Source organism: Manacus candei, unplaced genomic scaffold (genome assembly GCF_025592945.1).
Source record: "Manacus candei isolate 608988 ecotype Guabito, Panama unplaced genomic scaffold, ASM2559294v1 h1tg000002l, whole genome shotgun sequence".
Classification (NCBI taxonomy): Eukaryota; Metazoa; Chordata; class Aves; order Passeriformes; family Pipridae; genus Manacus; species Manacus candei.
In genome coordinates, this window is record NW_026138050.1 from 14,198,497 (window position 1) to 14,217,022 (window position 18,526).

Consider the following 18,526-nt stretch of genomic DNA (forward strand, 5'->3'; position numbering starts at 1 on the left):
CGCAACCCCACCTCCCATTTCGCAAGTGCCTGCGCTCACGGACGCCCCGTTAATTAACAGCCCCTTTAATTACGAGCAGCGCCCGGCGCCGCCCGCGTGGCCTCAGGGGACCGGCTCTGCCCCGCTCTGCGCGTGCGCGGCCCCAGCGGTCACGCGCGGCGGCGGCAGCCAATGGGGAGGCGCGTTACTGCGCGGTGCCCCGGTTGAGGAAGTGGCCGCCGTGTCCGTGTCCCCCCCGGTCCCAAGTCCGGCCTCGCTCCGGGATGTGCTGAGGGCGCGCCCGCCGCCCCTCCCAGGTGAGCCAGGAGCGATCTGGGGGGGTCTCCGTGGCAGGGCGGCCGGGCCGGGGTTGTCAGGGCGGCTGCACCCGGGACGGGCCCATCCGGTCGCTATGGCAACCCCGCCCCTTCCCCGCCACTAGGCCGCGGGGCCCGCGGGATGCGCTCCCGCCCTGCCTAGTAACGGAGAGCCCCTCGCCTGTGTCCCGCCCCATTTCCTCCTCCCCCGCAACCGAATTCCCCGCGGGAGAGCCGGGAATGTGTCGCGTACGGCGGGATCCCGCTGCCTCCCCGCGGGGAGGAAGGAGTTGCTCGGGTTTGTTTGGACGCGGGCTGACGGCCAGGGGTTTTGCGGAGCGTGCGTTAAGGTTTTTAAGTGTAACTGGACAAGCTGAGCCTTTAGTGTTGCCCCGGAGTCTTCACGGCACGGCGGCAGGTGCGTTTCCAGCGGTGTTCCAGCGGCCGTGCCCGTGCCCTCGGGCTCTGCGGGGTGGGATGTACCTGCCCTGTGTACGTGGTGAAAACAGCACCCCCGTTCTGGAGACTGCTGGTGCTGGAAGTGCTGCTGTTCCCATATCCTGTCACTGACCGGGGCTGGTTCTTCCCTGCCGACTTTGCCGTGTCCAGCCGGGAGCCAAAGCACGTGTCTCAGACATCCACAGGCATCAGATTATTGTCATATGGCACTGCGAGCTGTTCAGATGTTCAGTTATGTTGACTGTGTTGTGTTTGACTCGGCCTGCTCTGGGTCTGTTGTGGTTTATCCCGGTTGTGTTGTGCTGCAGCCGCTCCCAGCCCGGGCTGGGTGATCTTGGAGATCTTTCCCCTCCCGAGAACGCGTCTCAGTGCCTGGCTTTTTACTGACGTTAAATCTCTGTCCCCAGCTCACACCAGACTTTCTAGACGCATGTTTTCCCCTCTCTGTTTGTTTTGATAATTCCCATTATCCTCCTTTGCTGCCGAGCAACAAATGTTCTCTGGGAACTCGCTGTGAGAAAGTGGATGTTTTTCCCCCTTGCAGTGGTTCACACAAACTGGAAATGTTTGCCTCTCTCCTTTCTCTTTTTTATCTACCAACTTACAGATTTATTTGTCTCTGGGCATTGTGAGAGCTTTCTACACCTGTCAACATCTTAAATGTTACCATCCTGGAAATCTGTGCCTTATCCCGAAGGATCATCAGTCAGTTTTGTTGCATATCTATTACTCTCTTCTTCCATCTAGTTATGAATTTGCTGAATAGATCATAGCTGGAATCTCTTTTCAGTGTGGATTCATGCTAGATTTGTTATTAATTATCTTAATTAACTTTAATCTGCCACAGACTCTCCTTAGCCCAGCTTAGTTTCCTCAGAAGCCTTTTTGAAGGACTCGTGTGGGAGTGTTTTGGGAGCACTACTACTGTGTAGTGTTTTCAGACAAACCAGTTGTCTGTATGAATAAACTCCAGCAGGTGTCTCACAAGGGAAGTGGAAAAAAACCCCAAAAAACCAACAAACCCCCCCAACTGGTGGCTCTGTCCCAATGTGTTATAACTGCAGTGTGAACTCCTCATTTATTTACAAGGTAAGACTGAGCAGCCTCGCCCCCCTTAGAAGCAGGGGCGGGTACCAGGCTTGTAAAGTAGGAGGGTTTATCTTGCACCTTAAAAAGTGCTTCTGTTGTGTCTTGTAAACTGCTTTAATTAGTGTTTCTGTGCCTGGTGGTAAATGAAGAAACATTCAGCAGTGTGTAAGTGTTGCTCTGATAGGTCATTTTGCTCTTTGAAGTCACTGCTGTTTCTCTCAGCTTGTTGCTGGGTGTCCTTAAAGGAAATTGAATTATGTCTGACTGGTTGGTAGGTGGCTGGCCTGTGAATGCCTTTTGAAACCTGTGCCATTCTTAATTTTCACTTCTTTTCCTAAACCAGCGTGAATCATCCTGATTTCAGGTATCTGGGCTGGCCTTGGATGTGATGAATTCAGAAACTGGTCTTTAGCCAAAGAGCCTTTAACACAACACGTGCATTTATTTTTGTTAACAAAGTCTGGTGCTTCTCTCCTGTCTGGTGTTTTCTCCCCTACTAAGGATGATCTTTATTTACATGTGGGGGTGTTTGTTGCTCCATGGAGGGCTTTTTGGGGGGTGTTATGAATACAGGGGTTGGGCCAGTGTAGTCTGTCAGTCAGTGAGTCAGTGCTGCTCTTGTAACCCATCAGTTGATGGGAACTGGTCCTGCCACCCCAAAAGCCATTCCCTCACTTCCTGTCCATTTTCCACCCCTATGCCCCCCAGCCTGGCCACTCCCAGCATAATTTTTGGAGTGAGCAGGAGCAGGGGAAACTGTGGTTGCAAAGGCTGACTGTGGATGACAGTGCTGTTGTAAATACCTGAGGAATTACAGGTGCAGACCCAGGGACTTCCTGGCAGAGCTGATTCAGAAATCCAGGAGGCTCATCACAGGTTGCTGTGGGTCATGGGCAGGAATTCCCTCCAGTGACGTCTTAAGATGCTTTTAAGGAACCAACTGGGCTTAAGCTGTTCAGAGTAACAGCAGAGAAAGTTCTGTCTTGGCTGAGCACCTTGTCTGCAAACGTGGAAGTCAAGCAGTATCCAAAATCATTCTCAGAGTAGGATCATTTCCATCTTCCTGCCTTTTTTTTTTAACCAAAGTGTGTCTGATTGCTTCAATACAGAGTGCTGCAAAAAGAATTAGAGCTTCATGTCTCACATTGTCCCCCCCCACACTTTGCTCCTTGCAGAAAGGTGGGAACAGGAGCTGCTCAGTTTTCCAACATTAGCTTTTAATTAAGTTTTTAATTTCTCCTTTTCAACTTACTATATGGCTGTCAGAGCAGACACCTCTGCCAGAATCCATTTTAAATGTTACTGGCTTAAAACAGCAGCAGTGGGGTTTTTGAGCTCAGTCTGAGTGTCTCATGCTGGAAAAGTCACTGAGAAAGGAAAGGAAAAGGAGCCATTTTGGCTCAGATTTTAAATTCGGGATCTTGGAGAGGTGTGAGCTTGGGGCACTTGTCTGCCAACTGGGAAAGGAATGTTCTTGCCAAGCATTTTTAAAGTTTATTTTATTTGAAAGCACCTTGTTTGCAGTAACGTCTGAAAAGTTCTGTGTTGGTGTCCCCTGTAAGGATGTAGGTGGAGGGACTGGGTTTTGTGTTGCTGCTCCCTAATGAGGACGGTGTGTAGGAAATGGGGGCAGCCTCCAATTCCCCTCTCCCGGGTTTTGTACCACACCAGGCTGAATTTCTGGCTGGTTTTTCAGGCACTAACATACATTTTCTGCGTGACTGTTTATCCTAATTTAGAAGTGGCAGCGGTGTGATGAATTGTGTGGGTGTTTGTTTTTGTTTTCTGGAAGAACTTGTGTATTAAATCTCCCCTCCAGCGAGGTTCCTGTTGCCAGCGTGCCTCTCTTGTGACCCTTGGGTTTGAACTCCCCGCAGTGCCACTGTCACAAAGCAGATTTTCTCTTCCCCGTCTTAACAAGAAAAGATTTAACAGCAAAACCCTCTTAGAGATTCTTGTTTGCCGTTCCCGGGAGGAATTGCTGTATCTGGGGCAGCAGGAAGCCATGCCTTGTGCACTGTGCTTTAGAGACACTTTACTCGGGGAGCAACTCCTGTGAAATCCACGGCTCCAGCAATGTTTCCAGAGCTGTAAGGAGAAAGAGCAGCCTGGAAGGCGGCTCGCAGGCAAAACATTAACATTTTGTGCTGCTGGGAGTCTGACGAGTCCAGCTCCAAGTGGGCAAAGGATCAGGAATACGAGTGTCAGAGGATTGCACTAACAGTAAGTGTTTTCGTTTCAAATAAATAACCACTGCTTGCTGCGCAGGTAGAACTGTATTTCGCCTTCTCACTTCCTAATATCCTTTTAGGGACTGTTTCAGATGCTGAGCCTTCGTGGCGGGAGGCCAGAAGAGTGTTAATTACGGTGATTCAGTGTTGTTGGGCTTCCAGGCTTTTAGTGCCGTGCCGTGCTGTGCACACCCCGGGCCGGGCGGAGCTGGAGTCAAGGTACAAAAGTGTTCCTTAGAACCGTGTTTTCAGAACTTCAGAGCTGAGGAAAAACCGTCTGAGCAGCGTGGGGTGAGCCTCTGGGAGCAGGGCTGGATGCCAGGAGGGTTTTCCCGGACTTTGTGTGACAGTGCTGCCTCCCTGACTGTCCAGTGTGCTCTGGCCAAATCTTGTAGCTGTTCCAAACGAGGGGGGTTTGATATCAGATTGACTTGTTTGGTGTATTTGGTGTTTGGTGAGATTCTGCTTTAGCAGGGTGATCTTCAAGGTGTGGCAGGCTGGGAGGCCGGGGAGGGCAGTTTTCTGCACAGAAAGAAGCTCCTGCTGAAGGAACTTAAATAATGAGGAGCTCCGAGTGCATGTCCCTGGGTGACCCAGGGTCCATGAGGGCTTTGAGGCTCAGTGCTTGTGATTCTGGTAGAAATGACAGAAAAACACGGATCAAAAAGTGTCATGGAGTGTTGTAAAATCACATAATTAACATCAGAGCCTGCTCTCAGCCACGTTATTACGTTGTTTTCAGACCAAGGCACAGAATCTGTCATTTTGTCCTAGATTTCTCATTAAGAATCTCACTCATTCCATGCATCCCCTTCTGCTAATGTAGGGAATGAAAGTGAGGGCAGCTTTGGGCAGCACTCCTGTGGGATGTGATACAGGGATGGAGGTGAAACCACCACTGTTCTGTTTATGACTGTGAACTCCAAGTTTCCATAACATACCGGGAATGAGAACCGTGTCTTCTGGGGTTTGTGTGCTGCTTGTCCCAGATGAACCCCTGTGGGATTCCTAGAAGGAGCAGGAGCATTAAATGGGATAAACAGTGTAGCAAATCACCTGTAGAGGTGTGATGGCATTGTTCACATAGCACAGGGAGGCTCTTGGTGTAGGCAGCACATTAAATACCCCAGCTTCCAGTTACACCTTTAGATCCAAAGGAACTTGTGTGATCCCAAGAGATTTGCTCCTCATTGACATTGTGTGGGCCTGAGCAACCTGACCTAAGTTGGGTTAAACCCCAAAAGATCTTTCCAACCTAATTTTTTTTATTCCGTGACCACACTTGAAGTAGTACCTTGGAACTGTCATTTAAATACTGTCAGTATTTAAATATATTTAAAAATTTGGCTCCTATTGCTTTAATAATGTTGCCCTAAGTCCTGGAATCGCCTCTTTGAGATTCTTAGTAATGAATTCATGATGTTTTCAAATCCAGTTGCACTTTCATTGTATTAAATGAAAGGAGCTTGGTGACAGGGGTTGTCTGTGTAGAACATTCCCTGCGAGACCAGTAACCTAAAAACACAGTAAGCTGAAAATGAAATGCAGCAGGGAAATCTTTACTGCTTTGGGGAATTAGACTGGTTCACATTGAATGGTTTAATGTAAATCAAGTCCCCAGAGCCAGATGGCACAAGGTAGAAAGACTTCTAGCTGTGAAAACTCCTGCTGGCATTCTGGAAGTGACAGTCCCCAGACAACAGCAGAGTTTGTGGCTGCTTTGGGTGCTGTGTTGCATTTTGGGGAGCTTTTAAAATTCTGTCTGGGCTTTGTTTGGTCCTGTTTCTTTACAAGTGAGAGAGGACGCCAGGTGGCATTAGAATTTGTTTCCTGGAAATCTTGCCTTACTGGGATTTGAGGATTGTCCACACGGGAGTCACAAACAAGGATTTGGTGGCGGCGCTGGAGCAGCTCCTCTGGTGAGGGTTCCAGGCATGAGGAATCCATCTCTGCCCTGCTGTGTGTGCATGTACACCTTCCAGGGAGCATCTGCAAAGTAAAATACAGCCACTGTGACGTGTGTGTGGCTGCAGTGCTGGGCACAGGCACACGGGGAAGGGCCAGCTCACATCCTGCCTGTGCCCAGCGGATTGTCCGGCGTCTCTGGGATTCCTCCGGCCTGGCCTGTGCCTGGTGTGTACTTGGCAGGAGCTCAGCCTTCTCCCTCTGTGGAACAACAGCAGATAATCCTTACTAATCCACAGTAAATGCTTTGAATTCCAGGAGGTGAAAATCTTCATCCCTGTGAGGATCCACACTTTCATGCTGGAGGTGCCGGGAATACCAGGGTGGCTGGGGGTGTGTGTCCGTGGGGACAGTGCTGCCTGAATTATGGGATCACTTTAGAGACACCCACGGGCTGCCAGGGATTGTTTTTCTTTACTCTTTCCTGCGGGTTTGCTTCTTTTTGTTCAGGATTAATTGATTTCAATTAGCTGTTAAATAATAGTAAAAGGCTTTTGATGACCTTCAGTCTTAGCTTTGTTTCTGCAAGTGAAGATGATTCCCTCCCGTTGGTTTTTGTGTGAACACTAAATTTGAAACCAATACATCCCTTATTGGGAGTTATATATGTAAACAACCCTAGTTACTATTTGTTTAACTTTAGTCTTAGATTACCTGGCTTTTATTCTGCCTGGAAATTCGGTGATGTTTGTTGCTAGATAATAAAATTTTTATTTGGGAATTTCATGAGTTCATCTGCATGGAAACTGAAATCCAAATAAAACTTAATTAAACCAGTGTCTTGTGACAAGTTCATTGTCCCACTCATTTTTACTGGCTGCACAAGGCAGAAATGTTGTTAAAACATGTCTAGCAGTGCTAAACAAGGGAAATCTTAACTTGCAGAACCACTTGGCCACGTTTTTGTGGGTATGGAAGTGCCCGAGGGATTTTCAAGCACATTTAAGCAGCTGCCTGCCGAAGTCTAGCCAGCATCAGGCTTTATCCTGCATTTGAACACCCTGTTGGATTAAGAGTGCTGCTTCTGTGTGGCTGCCTGTTTCTCTAGAAATGGGGTCTGATGTAGACTTTCTTGTTGTTGTTTAAATACAAGAACTTCAAGAGGGAAAGAAAACTTCCTGCTCTCGAGAAAAGCCTGAGTTGAGGTTTCTTATCTGCAAAGCATCTGGTTCAAATAAAGAAACTGTCCCTGCACCTGTCTGAAAATGAGAACTGCCTGGAAATGCTGGTGGTAGAAATCTGTCAGTGCCTGTACTCAGGTCTTTGTGCTCAGTGAACAGGGATAAATAATTCCTGGAGCCTCAGCCATTGCTTGGGCTGATGCTGGGAGCCAAAGGTTCTGCTGCCTTTTAGACAAAATTGTGAAATGCTGTCCTTTAGCTCATTAAAGCCAGAGCTTATTGATGCCAAAGATTATTTTTAGTAAGTTTAGGCCTTACAACATGCTTTAATTTAAAACTGTATGTCAAGTTGGCTAATTTAGTAATGTGCTTACTATTTCTGTTCATCCAACTTCCGTTGCTGCTAAATGTTTGTCAGAAGAATTTGATAGGTTCCTCTGAGCTGCCCATTACACCTGAGGCCAAAACGTTTTGTAAGATTTGTTTCAACAGAGCAAGGCAGAAGGGGAGCAGAAATGCTCAAAGCCTTTATGCTTTCCTGTATTTTTGAAATGAATTTGCTGTGTGTTAATATCTGCAGGTTTTAGGTAGGAAAGGGAATTCAGTGCTGAGTACTGACCTGCAGTATTTTGGAAAAGGGTGTCCTCAGAGCTTTTTGAAAACTTTAGCTGCACAATCCCTTCATAAGCGTGAGATATTAAATAAAATATGAAATGCTAGCTCATTTACAATCCTCCTCAGTGTTTTCCCTTCAACAGCAGGGTGAGGTCACTGTGCTCCCCTGGGAGCAGAGGCAGTGGGTGATGTTAACCACGCCCCTCCCAGACTGTGGCTATCATGTGAACAAAGATATTAAAAGAAATAAGAACTTCATTTTGGCTTTTCCAAAATGGCCGTGGACCTCCTTCAGTTAACCACATGTCCCTGGAGCCTGTGTTTGGCTTGATCTCAAAGGTCAGAACTTGGGTTGTCAGTGTTGCTACCTCAAAACCCCTAATGGCCCTTTTAACTTTCATCAAGCCTAGAGTTGTATTTGACACCGATACTGGGTTTTTTTGGGGTTTGTGGGGGTTTTTTTGTGCTTCCAAACATATATTTTTGTCCTCTAAAACTAAGCTGACCATAAAAGTGATGCTCTGGTCACTGTGCTGGCTGAGGGTTTTGCTCAGGACTTTGGCTGTGCTCAGGGGCAGGATGTGGTCTTGGGTGTTTCCCAGGTATCCATGGAGAGCTGTCACCTGGGTATGAAGGGGATTGACTTGCCTGGGATTTCTTCTCTCGTGGTCACAGTCACCTCCCACGGGGTCCAGCGGTGACACTTGGGAGTTGCAGCTTCCACGTCTGTCAGTTGAAGTGGTGGCCTTGATGTGCTGGAGGGGAAGGAGGGAAGTCCCCACATGCCAAGAAGTTACGAGTTGTTATACCCATGGTCAGTGTCACGGGCCATGCCTCGAGCCTCCAACCTCTCCCTGGGCCTGAGCAGAGTTTGTGTCTGGCCTGGTTCCCACCTTTCAAGATTGGCAGAGGGGAGGATGGGCCCTCAGAGGTGTAAACTCGGCTCTTTCTGCCTTTTCAGGGCTTGACACCCTCAGCATTGGAGGGAGGGATGGGCCCAACTGCCCACCAGAGGTCAAAAGCCTGCAAAAATCTCCTAGAATGCATAAATCATTTCAGTCTCTGACAGCCTCTTACTGCTGCAAGGCCTGGCCAGAGAGGAAGGGGCACAGCTCTGCTCTCCTAAAACCCTGTGGCAGGACATACTGCCAGACAGATGTCCTGAATGTTCCTTAAATGTGTGCAGCATCCAGATCAGGTCATGGAGTGAGTCCCTGCAAACACAACCAGTCCTGATGTCTGAATTTGAGGGGAGGGGAATTACCCGGTACAACAAAACAGTCATGGATTTCTTTTTTAAGGCTGGCTTCAGCTCCAGGATAATGTGTAATGCTTGCCCAGCTCTTTGAGAATGTAGTGTTAGATACACATGGACTAATCCTCACAGGAACGTGTCCTGTGCTGGCTCTGCCTCTCCCGAAGTGGCTGCTGGCTCACTCTGCTCCTGGGCCCTGCCTTTTGTACTCATTAGGAAAAATAATAGTTCTGGCATGGTGGTTTCATTTCCCTCTGATTTATTAATGCTGAGAGCATTGCCTGAGAAGGGGTGTTGCTTTACAGGAGCATTAAAACTTCTCAAGAAAAGTGATCCTGTGGTGTGTCACTGCTCTGAAATGGCTCAGCAAAGGGTCTGGCAAGGGTGGGAGGAGTGGGAGGGGGGGCCTGGGGTCCACACCATCAGGCAGGAGTGATGTGGATCAGATCAGCCACAGCCAGTGAACGTGCCCTTCCTTCCTTCAGGATCCCACGGGGTAAAGCTGAGGCTTCTTAAAAGGTCACCAGGGGTTGGTGGAGAGCATGTGCTCTGCCATGACGGGGTTGCATGTCCAGCCTCGGGGGACTTGAGGCAATTCTAGGAGTGTAAAATGAGTTCTAAAGGCAGCAAGAAGTACTGTTTTTGTAGGTGCTTCAGCTGTTTTGAAACTGGCATCTGGACTGATTTAAATGCTGTAGGCTGCTCAGTAAATACGCAGCACAGTCCTAGAATAGGCTGGGAAATAGCTGTGATTCTTTTTAAGGAATTCTTTGGAGGAGATCAAGTGATCCACATCACTATTACGGATCCCTTTCTCCAGGAAATATGTAGAAGCAGTCATGGGGAGGAAAGCTGTGTCTGGGAGGGATCTTTGCTTGAAGAAACCCACCCTATTTCATCTTTTTCAAGAGCTGTTGGAGCTCTCTCAGCACTGATATTGAATTCCAAGGACCCCGACATCCAGGGATTCTGAATATCCTCGTGTTGTGCTAACTGGGAATTGCTCTCTACCCTCTCATCCAGTGGAGCTGCAGAAAAAAACCTGGTTTATGTGCCTTAAAAGAGAAATTTGGGGACAGAATGTGGGTTTTGTGCCTTAACCTGTTTTTTTTCTGAGGGGTACAGTGGAAAGGGGGTGTTCAATATTTTTAGGAGAGCGATCGCACACGGTTGTGTGCTGTCAAAACACATCAAATGGGGTTCACTGCTGTGCCTGCTCCTTTTGTGGGTCTTTGCACAAAGTCACAGAGCAACTGTATCTGACAAAGTAAGTTTAATTACTTACAGTTAATTGCCAGATTGAAAGTTTTGGAAATTTACAATTGCCAAAACTGGCAATTGTAACTTTGCCAGTTACAACTTTTGTGTAGAAGCTGCTCAAATGGCAGTCCAGTGAGGAGTGTGTTAAATCTGTTCCTTCTCGAGCTCTGAGCTCTAAATCAAGAGGATTGGAAAGCTGAGCATCCCTTTCACCAGGAGGGCACAGACAAACACTGCTGTGTGCAGCATTTCCCTCATAACTTGGCATTTTGAAACCAAGGTTTGAGACTCTTAAAATCGCGAAAAGTAAAAATTTCAAGTCATTTATTTTTGTTAAGGGTGGTGGGTTTGGCTTTTCTTTCCTTTGCATCCTGGTCTGGTTCTTCAACCCGGGAGGGCTGGAGCAAGAGACAAGGGAACTGACTCTTGGAGTTGCTGTGGCTTGTCGATCTCATGTGGGGCTTTGTCCTGCCTGAAGCCTGTTCTCCTTTCATGCATCAGTGCTGCAAATGCTTTTACAAGCACTTCAGTTATCACTTGCTCCTTTCCCTCTGGTGCCTTGTTAAAAAAGGTTGAAGACATTGCAGGCAGTGCCCTGTACGTGGTTAGCAGATCGTGGCAGTGCTATGGAGAAAAGGTGTCCTGGGATTTCTGTATTTGACTGGTCTCTGCCGGGCTGGAAAGCCAGCCCTTGAGGAACTGTGCCACGTGGGAACGAGGGGAGTGAAACTAAGTCTCATTTCACCAGCACAGGTTAAACAAAATGAACATTTTAAAGAGTTGAAATCCTCTGCATATGTACTCACTGGAGGTGGTAGGTTTGTGCAAGGGGACTTTCTAAATGCTCTTCTAGCAGTGCTTCCTTTTTAAGCTGTTTGTTCAGTTTTGTTTTAACAAAATGTTGGTCCTGCACAGAGCTCCATGCAACATAAGGTACACTTGGCACATTGTTGGCTTATTTAACGCAGCACCCTGAGCTCTTTTTGGAAGGATTTGTGGCCACGTGCACACCATACTGTGCTCACAGGGAGCGGGATGGGCATGGATGCAGGGCTGGAGGGGTGGGTTAGGCTGAGCAGGGAGCTGGGCTTATCCTGTGGGCAACGCGGCTTCAAGTTATTTCTCAGATGAATGTTGCCATGTTTTGCTTCATCTCTCCTGAAAATTTGTTTTGCTGGGGAAAAACAGCTTTATCAATGCCAAGATCCTCCCGGTGCTTGGAGGTGGGGTCAGCCCCTGTCCTCCCTCGTTCCTCACGTGCCTCCTGTCCTTGCAGGCGTGAATGACAGAGGAGGTGCCCCCGACTGCACTGACGGACGTGAACCTGCGCCTGCTGTGCCACGATGACATAGACACAGTGAAACAGCTCTGTGGAGACTGGTTCCCAATAGAGTACGTCACTGGCTGGGGGGGGATCTGAAACAAAGGCTGGGAGCCTGCACTGGTCCACTTTGGAGCTGACTCCAAAGGCTCTGCAGCCATCTGGGCTGTTGCCAGGACAGCAGCAGGTTGGGAATATTCTGTGCACTGTGCTGGTGTTGCTGTAACGGCCCTTTGCTGCCCTGGCCTGAAGGCATCAGCAAGTTCCTGTGTGCAGATTGTGGCAGGAAAATGGGCTTTGGGAAAGACTGTGAGTGAGGTGGGGAAAGGGGCACACCTCCAGGCAAAAGGACAGCATCCCTGTGAAAGGAAGTTGTGTCCTGGAGCATGTGCTGAGGAAATGCCCACCGAGCCAAACCAAACCAGCAGGGAGCAGCTGTTCCTGAGGGATTGTCCTTCTGAATGTCCCAGGGGAAATGAGCAGTACTTCCCTGTGTCCTCAGCATCACTGTTGCTCCCAAAGGTCTGGCTTAAAGCTGATCTCAGCCTGTCCCAGGTCAGTTCCCCAGGCCCCCATTTGGTAAATGCCCATGACTGCAAAAGCACAGGAATGAGGAACTTTTCTGGGGGACAGTGACAGATTTCTGGCCTAAAGCATCCAAGGAAACCACAGCTGTAGGCTTCAAGGGTTTTTTTCTTTAGCTTTGTTGAGAAGGCTTATAGAAGATTTAAGCAGATTATAAATAAGATTGTATAAAATATAACAAATCAGCAAAAGCATTCATAATATTTTGAGTTTGTAGATTTCTTTTAAATGCAAGGCTGAACTATCATTTTGAAATAAATGAGTACCCCAGTCTCCCTTTTGTGTCTGCAGAAGGAGGAGGAGAGTTGGAGGCTGGTGGTGTGATTTTTTTTTTTTTTTTTGTTCCAATATGCAGTATTTTTTTTACACATGTATCAAATTAATGAGATCCTTACGCTTTTAGATGAGGGCAGATGGATCTTGCATTTAAAAATAACTTGCTAAAGATGGAATTGAAAGCTCTGGGCAGTGAATGTAAACCAAAAATGTGGCTCTCTTAGCAAGGCAAGGAGGCCATTATATGATGCCATTTTACCAAAGGGGGTGCAACAGCTGTTTCCAGCTGAGCATCTCAGCACGTGGGTTTTGCATCCTGAAACATTCCTGGTTTTCCCTTCCTTCCCAGGTACCCTGACTCATGGTACCGAGATATCACTTCCAACAAGAAGTTCTTTTCCCTCGCAGCCACCTACAGGGGCTCCATCGTGGGCATGATAGTGGCAGAGATCAAGAGCAGAACGAAGGTGCACAAGGAGGTACGTCCCTGCACTGAGCTCCAGTGACATAATCCACCTCTTGCCGTGGTGAACGGGGGTGGGACCTCCTTGGGGTGTTTTTTTTTCCCCTTCTATTCAGACACTTGACCCTGAGTTAATTTAGGGGATGAAGCGTGTGCTGATTCCAGCTAACGGAGCCTGGGTGGGGGGATGTGTCTGACCACGAGCCTGGTGCCACAGAGTCTCTTCCTGCTGCAGCCCATGGCCTGATGGGAAGCTGAGGGATCAGGTCATGCAGGTGTAATCCCAAATACCTGTGCAGGAGGCATTTAACTGTTGCCTGGCTGTGTTCAGTGTCCCTGGTGACTGCAGGATGTGTAGCTGTGGGAGAAGAAACCTTTTTTACTTAAGAGCTTTCTCAGCTGTACTGGGAGAGTCACTCTGGTGACTTCCTGCAGAAAGCCCTCCATTTTCACAGTCCCTATCTCAAACCCAGAGGGGAGGTAACCAGCCTGCAAAGAGCTTGAGCTTCAGAGATAATACAGCTTGGAGGCCAGGAGAGACAACACAGTACAGCAGAGAGGGAGAGAAGTGATGGTCACTGAGCACAGTGTGGGAGAAGACCACTAAAAAAAAGCAGGGGCAGTGCAGAGGGTGCATAACCCCTGAAAGGCCATCAGTGTTGTGGTTAAACAAAAATCCCAACATTCACAGGGGCTGAGAGCACTGAGCAGCATGGGTCTCTTCACTTCAGCTATCTGGCTTCACCTCAAAGCTCATCAAAGTCAGAAGCTGCACTTTCAGCAACTCTAACAAAAGGCTCTTGTCCCAGGCAAGCTGGAAGCCAAGGGCTTATTCAGCCACTGCACAAGCAGTTGGGCTTGTGGAATGTGCTCCTTGTCCTCTGCAGCAGTGCAGGGATGTCCAGCTCAGGTGGAGCTTGCAGGCCATGAGGACCTGCTGGGTTGATTTAGACACTGATGGGTGACTCCAGAACTGGCACTTTGAATCCTTCCTGGTAAAGAAAGCCAATATGTTCTGTCCCTAAGGCCACAGGTAATGTCTATAGTCAGGAAACACCACGATTTGTGTTCTGTGTCTGGGAAGATGATATGAAAGTAGGAATAGCCCCAAAGGAACCATGCTTGGATTTTTGAACTTCCTTTCCAAAAACTTCAGCTAAGACTGTTCAGTGAAGAGAAGATTCCTGCTTTTGCCTTGTTTTCAGGTGTTCCAGTACAGGATTTCTGCTTTCTCCTGTGCCTCCCTGGGTACCCTACTAAATAACTTGTCTTATCTCTACTCAGGATGGAGACATCCTAGCTTCCAATTTTCCTGTGGACACTCAAGTTGCTTACATCCTGAGTCTTGGAGTGGTGAAGGAGTTCAGAAAACATGGAATAGGTAAGATGCTGCCCAGTGACAACTGTTGCTCTCATTTGCCAGTGGTGTGACTGAAGGAGCTCCAGCATATCCCTGTAGGAAAGGCTTACCCCTGACTGATACCAGCAGGTGGGAAGGTGATGCACCTACATCTCCTGCCTGGTGTCAGTGCAGCTGCACTGAGAGCTTTTTACTGGTGTGGACACAACACAATATGCAAATATTTCCAAAGAGCACAGTGCTTTGTCCATCTTGTTCCCAGGGGCCAGCTGAGCACACCAAAAACTCACAGCCCTGCTGCTGAGACTGACTGGAAGTGTGAGAACCTCACCCTGGAGCAGGGTTTGAAATGATTTTCTTTCGTGAGTATCAGCAGCCTGATCCCTGAGGCAGAAAATAGAGCTGCTTTTAAGCTTTTGGCTTCAACACATAGAACACAGTTAGAAAATGACAAAGGGAACTGGAAAAAGAGTGTAACTTGGACCTGGTTAGATCTCAAATGCCTAGACAAGCCAACTCTGAATGTCTGCTGCCACATGCAGCGTTCCTGCAGCCATTTGGAATCCTGCAGTTCAGAAAGGCTTTACCTCTGCCTAGAGCAGGGTGTGCTCTGTCACCAAATGCTGCCCTTCTGGGGTGATTTCAGGCAGGATCTGTATCTTTCATCTGCAAAAGGGAACAGGCCAGGTTTGGCAGTGTGATCCTGGGTTGCACACCTGGGATCTCTTCAGTGGATGCAGGTATTAACTCCTCCCTTCTCCCCCAGCCATGTTTGGAAGGGGACAAACTGATAGGATGCACAAAGAAATGACCAGAGAGTCCTCAGAGAGAGCACTGTGTTTAAACCTTGCATTGAAATGCCACAGAATGATGCTCAGAGAAGGTGGTAAAGGGATATTCTGTAAAATTGTGGTGGTTTTGAGTCTCCTTTTAGTTTCCAAGTCCTCTTTTTTTTTTCCCAGCTCCATCTTGCTGGAATTTTCTCCCATCAGAGTCAGTATTTCCTGCATCCATTTCATCTACACAGCATGTTACCATCCTCTCTCAAAACCTTTGAACTTGTCCCTGTAGCAACACAGCCTAAAGAAGCTGCTGCTGCTTTTTCTGAGACCTTTCTTTTGAGAGTTTTTCTGCTGGTGTTTGAAGCTGAAGCCTTTCATGCAGGAGGCTCTTCACCCCAGGCATGCTGCTGAGCACTAAAGCTCTGATTTTTCCCTGGAAGACAGTAAAAGGTTTTGGTTTCTAGTTCTCTGCTATTCTTAAACCAGAGGACAGCTGGATTTCTGTGAGGTTTCAAGACTGGAATATGTCATAACTAAATTGAACTGCTCTATTGTTGATGTCTCTCAGTATATTTTGGGTTTGCAGATCCTGGGGATTGTGAAAGAGCAGCAGCCACCTCACCTGTGTGTATTAGTCAGGCTGATCCTTTAGCCTGGTGTTACCACACCTGATGGGAGAAGTTCCCATGCAGGTTCTGCTGGGTCCACTGTGCCGTGTTGAGGTGGTGTGGATGAACCTCCAGGTCTTGTCTCTTGGGGCTGGAGTATCCTCTGTGCCCTCCTCTGGTTTTTCCTGCTGGCTGCACCAAATCCAGGTTGAGTGAGACTGTGCCTCTGCTCTCTGTCTTAGAAGGGATCTTCAAAACCCACCAGCTGTTAGATTTTGAGTTCGGCAGACACAGGGCAATAACCTGCTTGTGAAGCTCTGTTTTGACACTCTGCTGTTTTAAATGGCTCTAAAATAAATAAATGTATGGGGTTGAACTGATACCATTGAAAATGACTCAGTGACCTTCCCCACAGCTGGGAGCTGCTCCACTGGGGATGGGTGACATTGTCCCATGTCTGGCTCATCCCTGTGGTTATTGAGTCAGAGATCTGTATCTTTAAAACCTCTGTTTTTTGAAGCCATGTTTATAGGTGAGATGAGATTTGTATTAAAACCATCTAGCATGATCCTCTGAGAACTGTGTGGGATTTGGGGCCCTCAGGGATGTGCAGCAATCCCTGCTCAGACACTGGTGCAGGACTCAGCTGAGCCCCACGAGCCCTCGTGCTGAGGAAGGCTCCACACTGTGATCCTGCTGCTCTTCCTTTCCACAGGTTCACTCTTGCTGGAGAGTTTGAAGGACCACATCTCCACCACTGCCCAGGACCACTGCAAAGCCATCTACCTGCACGTCCTCACCACCAACAACACAGCAATAAACTTCTATGAAAACAGAGACTTTAAACAGCACCACTATCTCCCCTATTACTATTCCATCAGAGGGGTCCTCAAAGATGGCTTCACCTACGTCCTCTACATCAATGGCGGGCACCCACCCTGGACAATCTTATATCCTTTACCTGCTGAGCCAAACCATGTTTGGGGTTAACAACAGCAACCCACCAAAGTGTGGGGACTGCTGCCTGCTCAGATGTGAGTTTAACCTGAAGCTGGAAGGAAGGCGATGATAGAGGGATTTGACAGTGATCCGTGTGTCCCCAGGCTCCCCAAACTCCTCTGGGAACAGGTCAGGGAGTCAGCCTAGGATTTCTGGAGCAAGTCTGATGCCAGTGATAGTGAATGCTGGTGTTAGGCCAAAGTGCTGGGCATGCTTCGGCTTGTGGTGTGCAGGATTTGGCCTGCATGGAACATGGCAGAGAAATTATTGGTCTTGCTTCCTGTGACTTGGGATCCCTTGTGAGCCTGGCCTGGATCTCAGCAGGCTGCTCTCACACTGACTTAGAGAGTTTGTTTCAGGTCACCAAATCATGGAAAGAAACCCCTCTTTCCCAGGTGTAGCTGGTCAATACCAACCTCCCGGGGCAGGGGGATGGATTGCCATCCCCACAGGAACTTGCCATGGAATGCCAAGACCCAAACTGCCATCTTTTACAGGGGAGAACAGACCTGCTTTTGACAGACAGGTGGTGGCAATGAATGCAAGGAGCAGATCTGAGTGAGCAGCTTCCACTGTGCACGGAGCGATTTCACGTGTTTCTTAAGCCACAGTGTAACTGTTTTTGCCCTTAACTGGTGGCCACTGACTACCTACAGCACATTGGATCCACACTAGCCAGCCTGAGCCCGTGCTCCATTCCCCAGAGGATATACCGGCAAGCCCAGAGCCTCCTGTGCAGCCTCCTGCCCTGGTCTGGCATCTCTGCCAAGAGCGGCATCGAGTACAGCCGGACGATGTGACCGCAGGGTGTGCGGGAAGCCCAGGTGGGTACTGGGGACAGCCCCTTCCCTGCCCCACGGCCACAGCCCTGGAGTGGGAGTGTCCTGCTGCTGTGGAGTGCCTGGCCAGCTCTGTGCTCCGGCCTCCAGCCAGTGGCCGAACTCCTGCTGGTTTCATTTGAAGGGAATTCGCATTCTGATCTTGTTTATTGAGCCCAGAGCCCAACAGAAGGTGGAATGTGCTGTCCCTCTCCTTTTCCCAGATATTGGAGCAGCGTGCAAGACCCACAGTGACTGAGCCCTCAGTGTCCCAGCCCAGGAACTGGAAGGCCATTTGCTGCCAGTGCCATTGCATGTCTCTGACATTCCCAGCACTGTGGCTCCCCTGCACGCTTGGAGAGACCCATCATTAACACCTGGTTTCCCTACAACACCTGCCCTCTTTTCTTTCCATAGGATTGTTCCTCCTTCCACGAGACCCACCCGGCTCTGCGCTGGTTCCAGTGATGACAGCTCTTGGCCAGTGACCCAGCCCCTGGGCGGGGCTCCCTGTTCCACAGGCACTGACATTTGGCAGACTCGACCCCGGGGCTCAGCCCCGACCCCCCGTGGGCTGGGGCGGGCCTGGGTGTCCGTCACCACTCCGTGTGCATGTTGCACTGTCCCCAACCACCTCCCTCGCCTCCGGTTCGCTCCTTCCATACACGTGGGTTCAGCTGCTGCTCCCACTGCTCCCAGAGCAGCTGAGGGAGGGTCAGGAATGTGCACTGAGGAACCACTGAACGGCTGGCAGGGGACAGTCGGAGAGTTGTGCTGGGAAAAGGGGAGCCGGGTGAGGGGAAAGGGGGAGTGAGAATCATGGTTTGGTCCTCCCACATCAGCTGCTCGTGCTTCCTGTGGGTAACTTGCAGGGAGAGTAACTGCCTCGCATGAGAAACTACCCAGCCCCACCAGCCCTCTGGAGTGATGTACAAAGAAGTGTAGAATTCAGGATGCATCGAGTAGAAGGCAGGGAATGAAATTGCTATTTCATAGTGAAATATATATGTATTATAGTGTATA

General features: G+C 48.9%; 1 protein-coding gene across 1 annotated transcript; it reads left to right on the forward strand.

Moving 5' to 3' along the window:
- Window positions 1–168: 168 nt before the first annotated feature.
- Window positions 169–18,526, forward strand: NAA60 (N-alpha-acetyltransferase 60, NatF catalytic subunit). Its single transcript, XM_051781712.1, has 7 exons — window positions 169–296; window positions 11,568–11,683; window positions 12,823–12,952; window positions 14,221–14,317; window positions 16,402–16,647; window positions 17,340–17,509; window positions 17,921–18,526. The coding sequence occupies exons 2-6, from the start codon at window positions 11,574–11,576 to the stop codon at window positions 17,483–17,485; spliced, it is 729 nt and encodes a 242-aa protein (XP_051637672.1). The 5' UTR covers window positions 169–296; window positions 11,568–11,573; the 3' UTR covers window positions 17,486–17,509; window positions 17,921–18,526.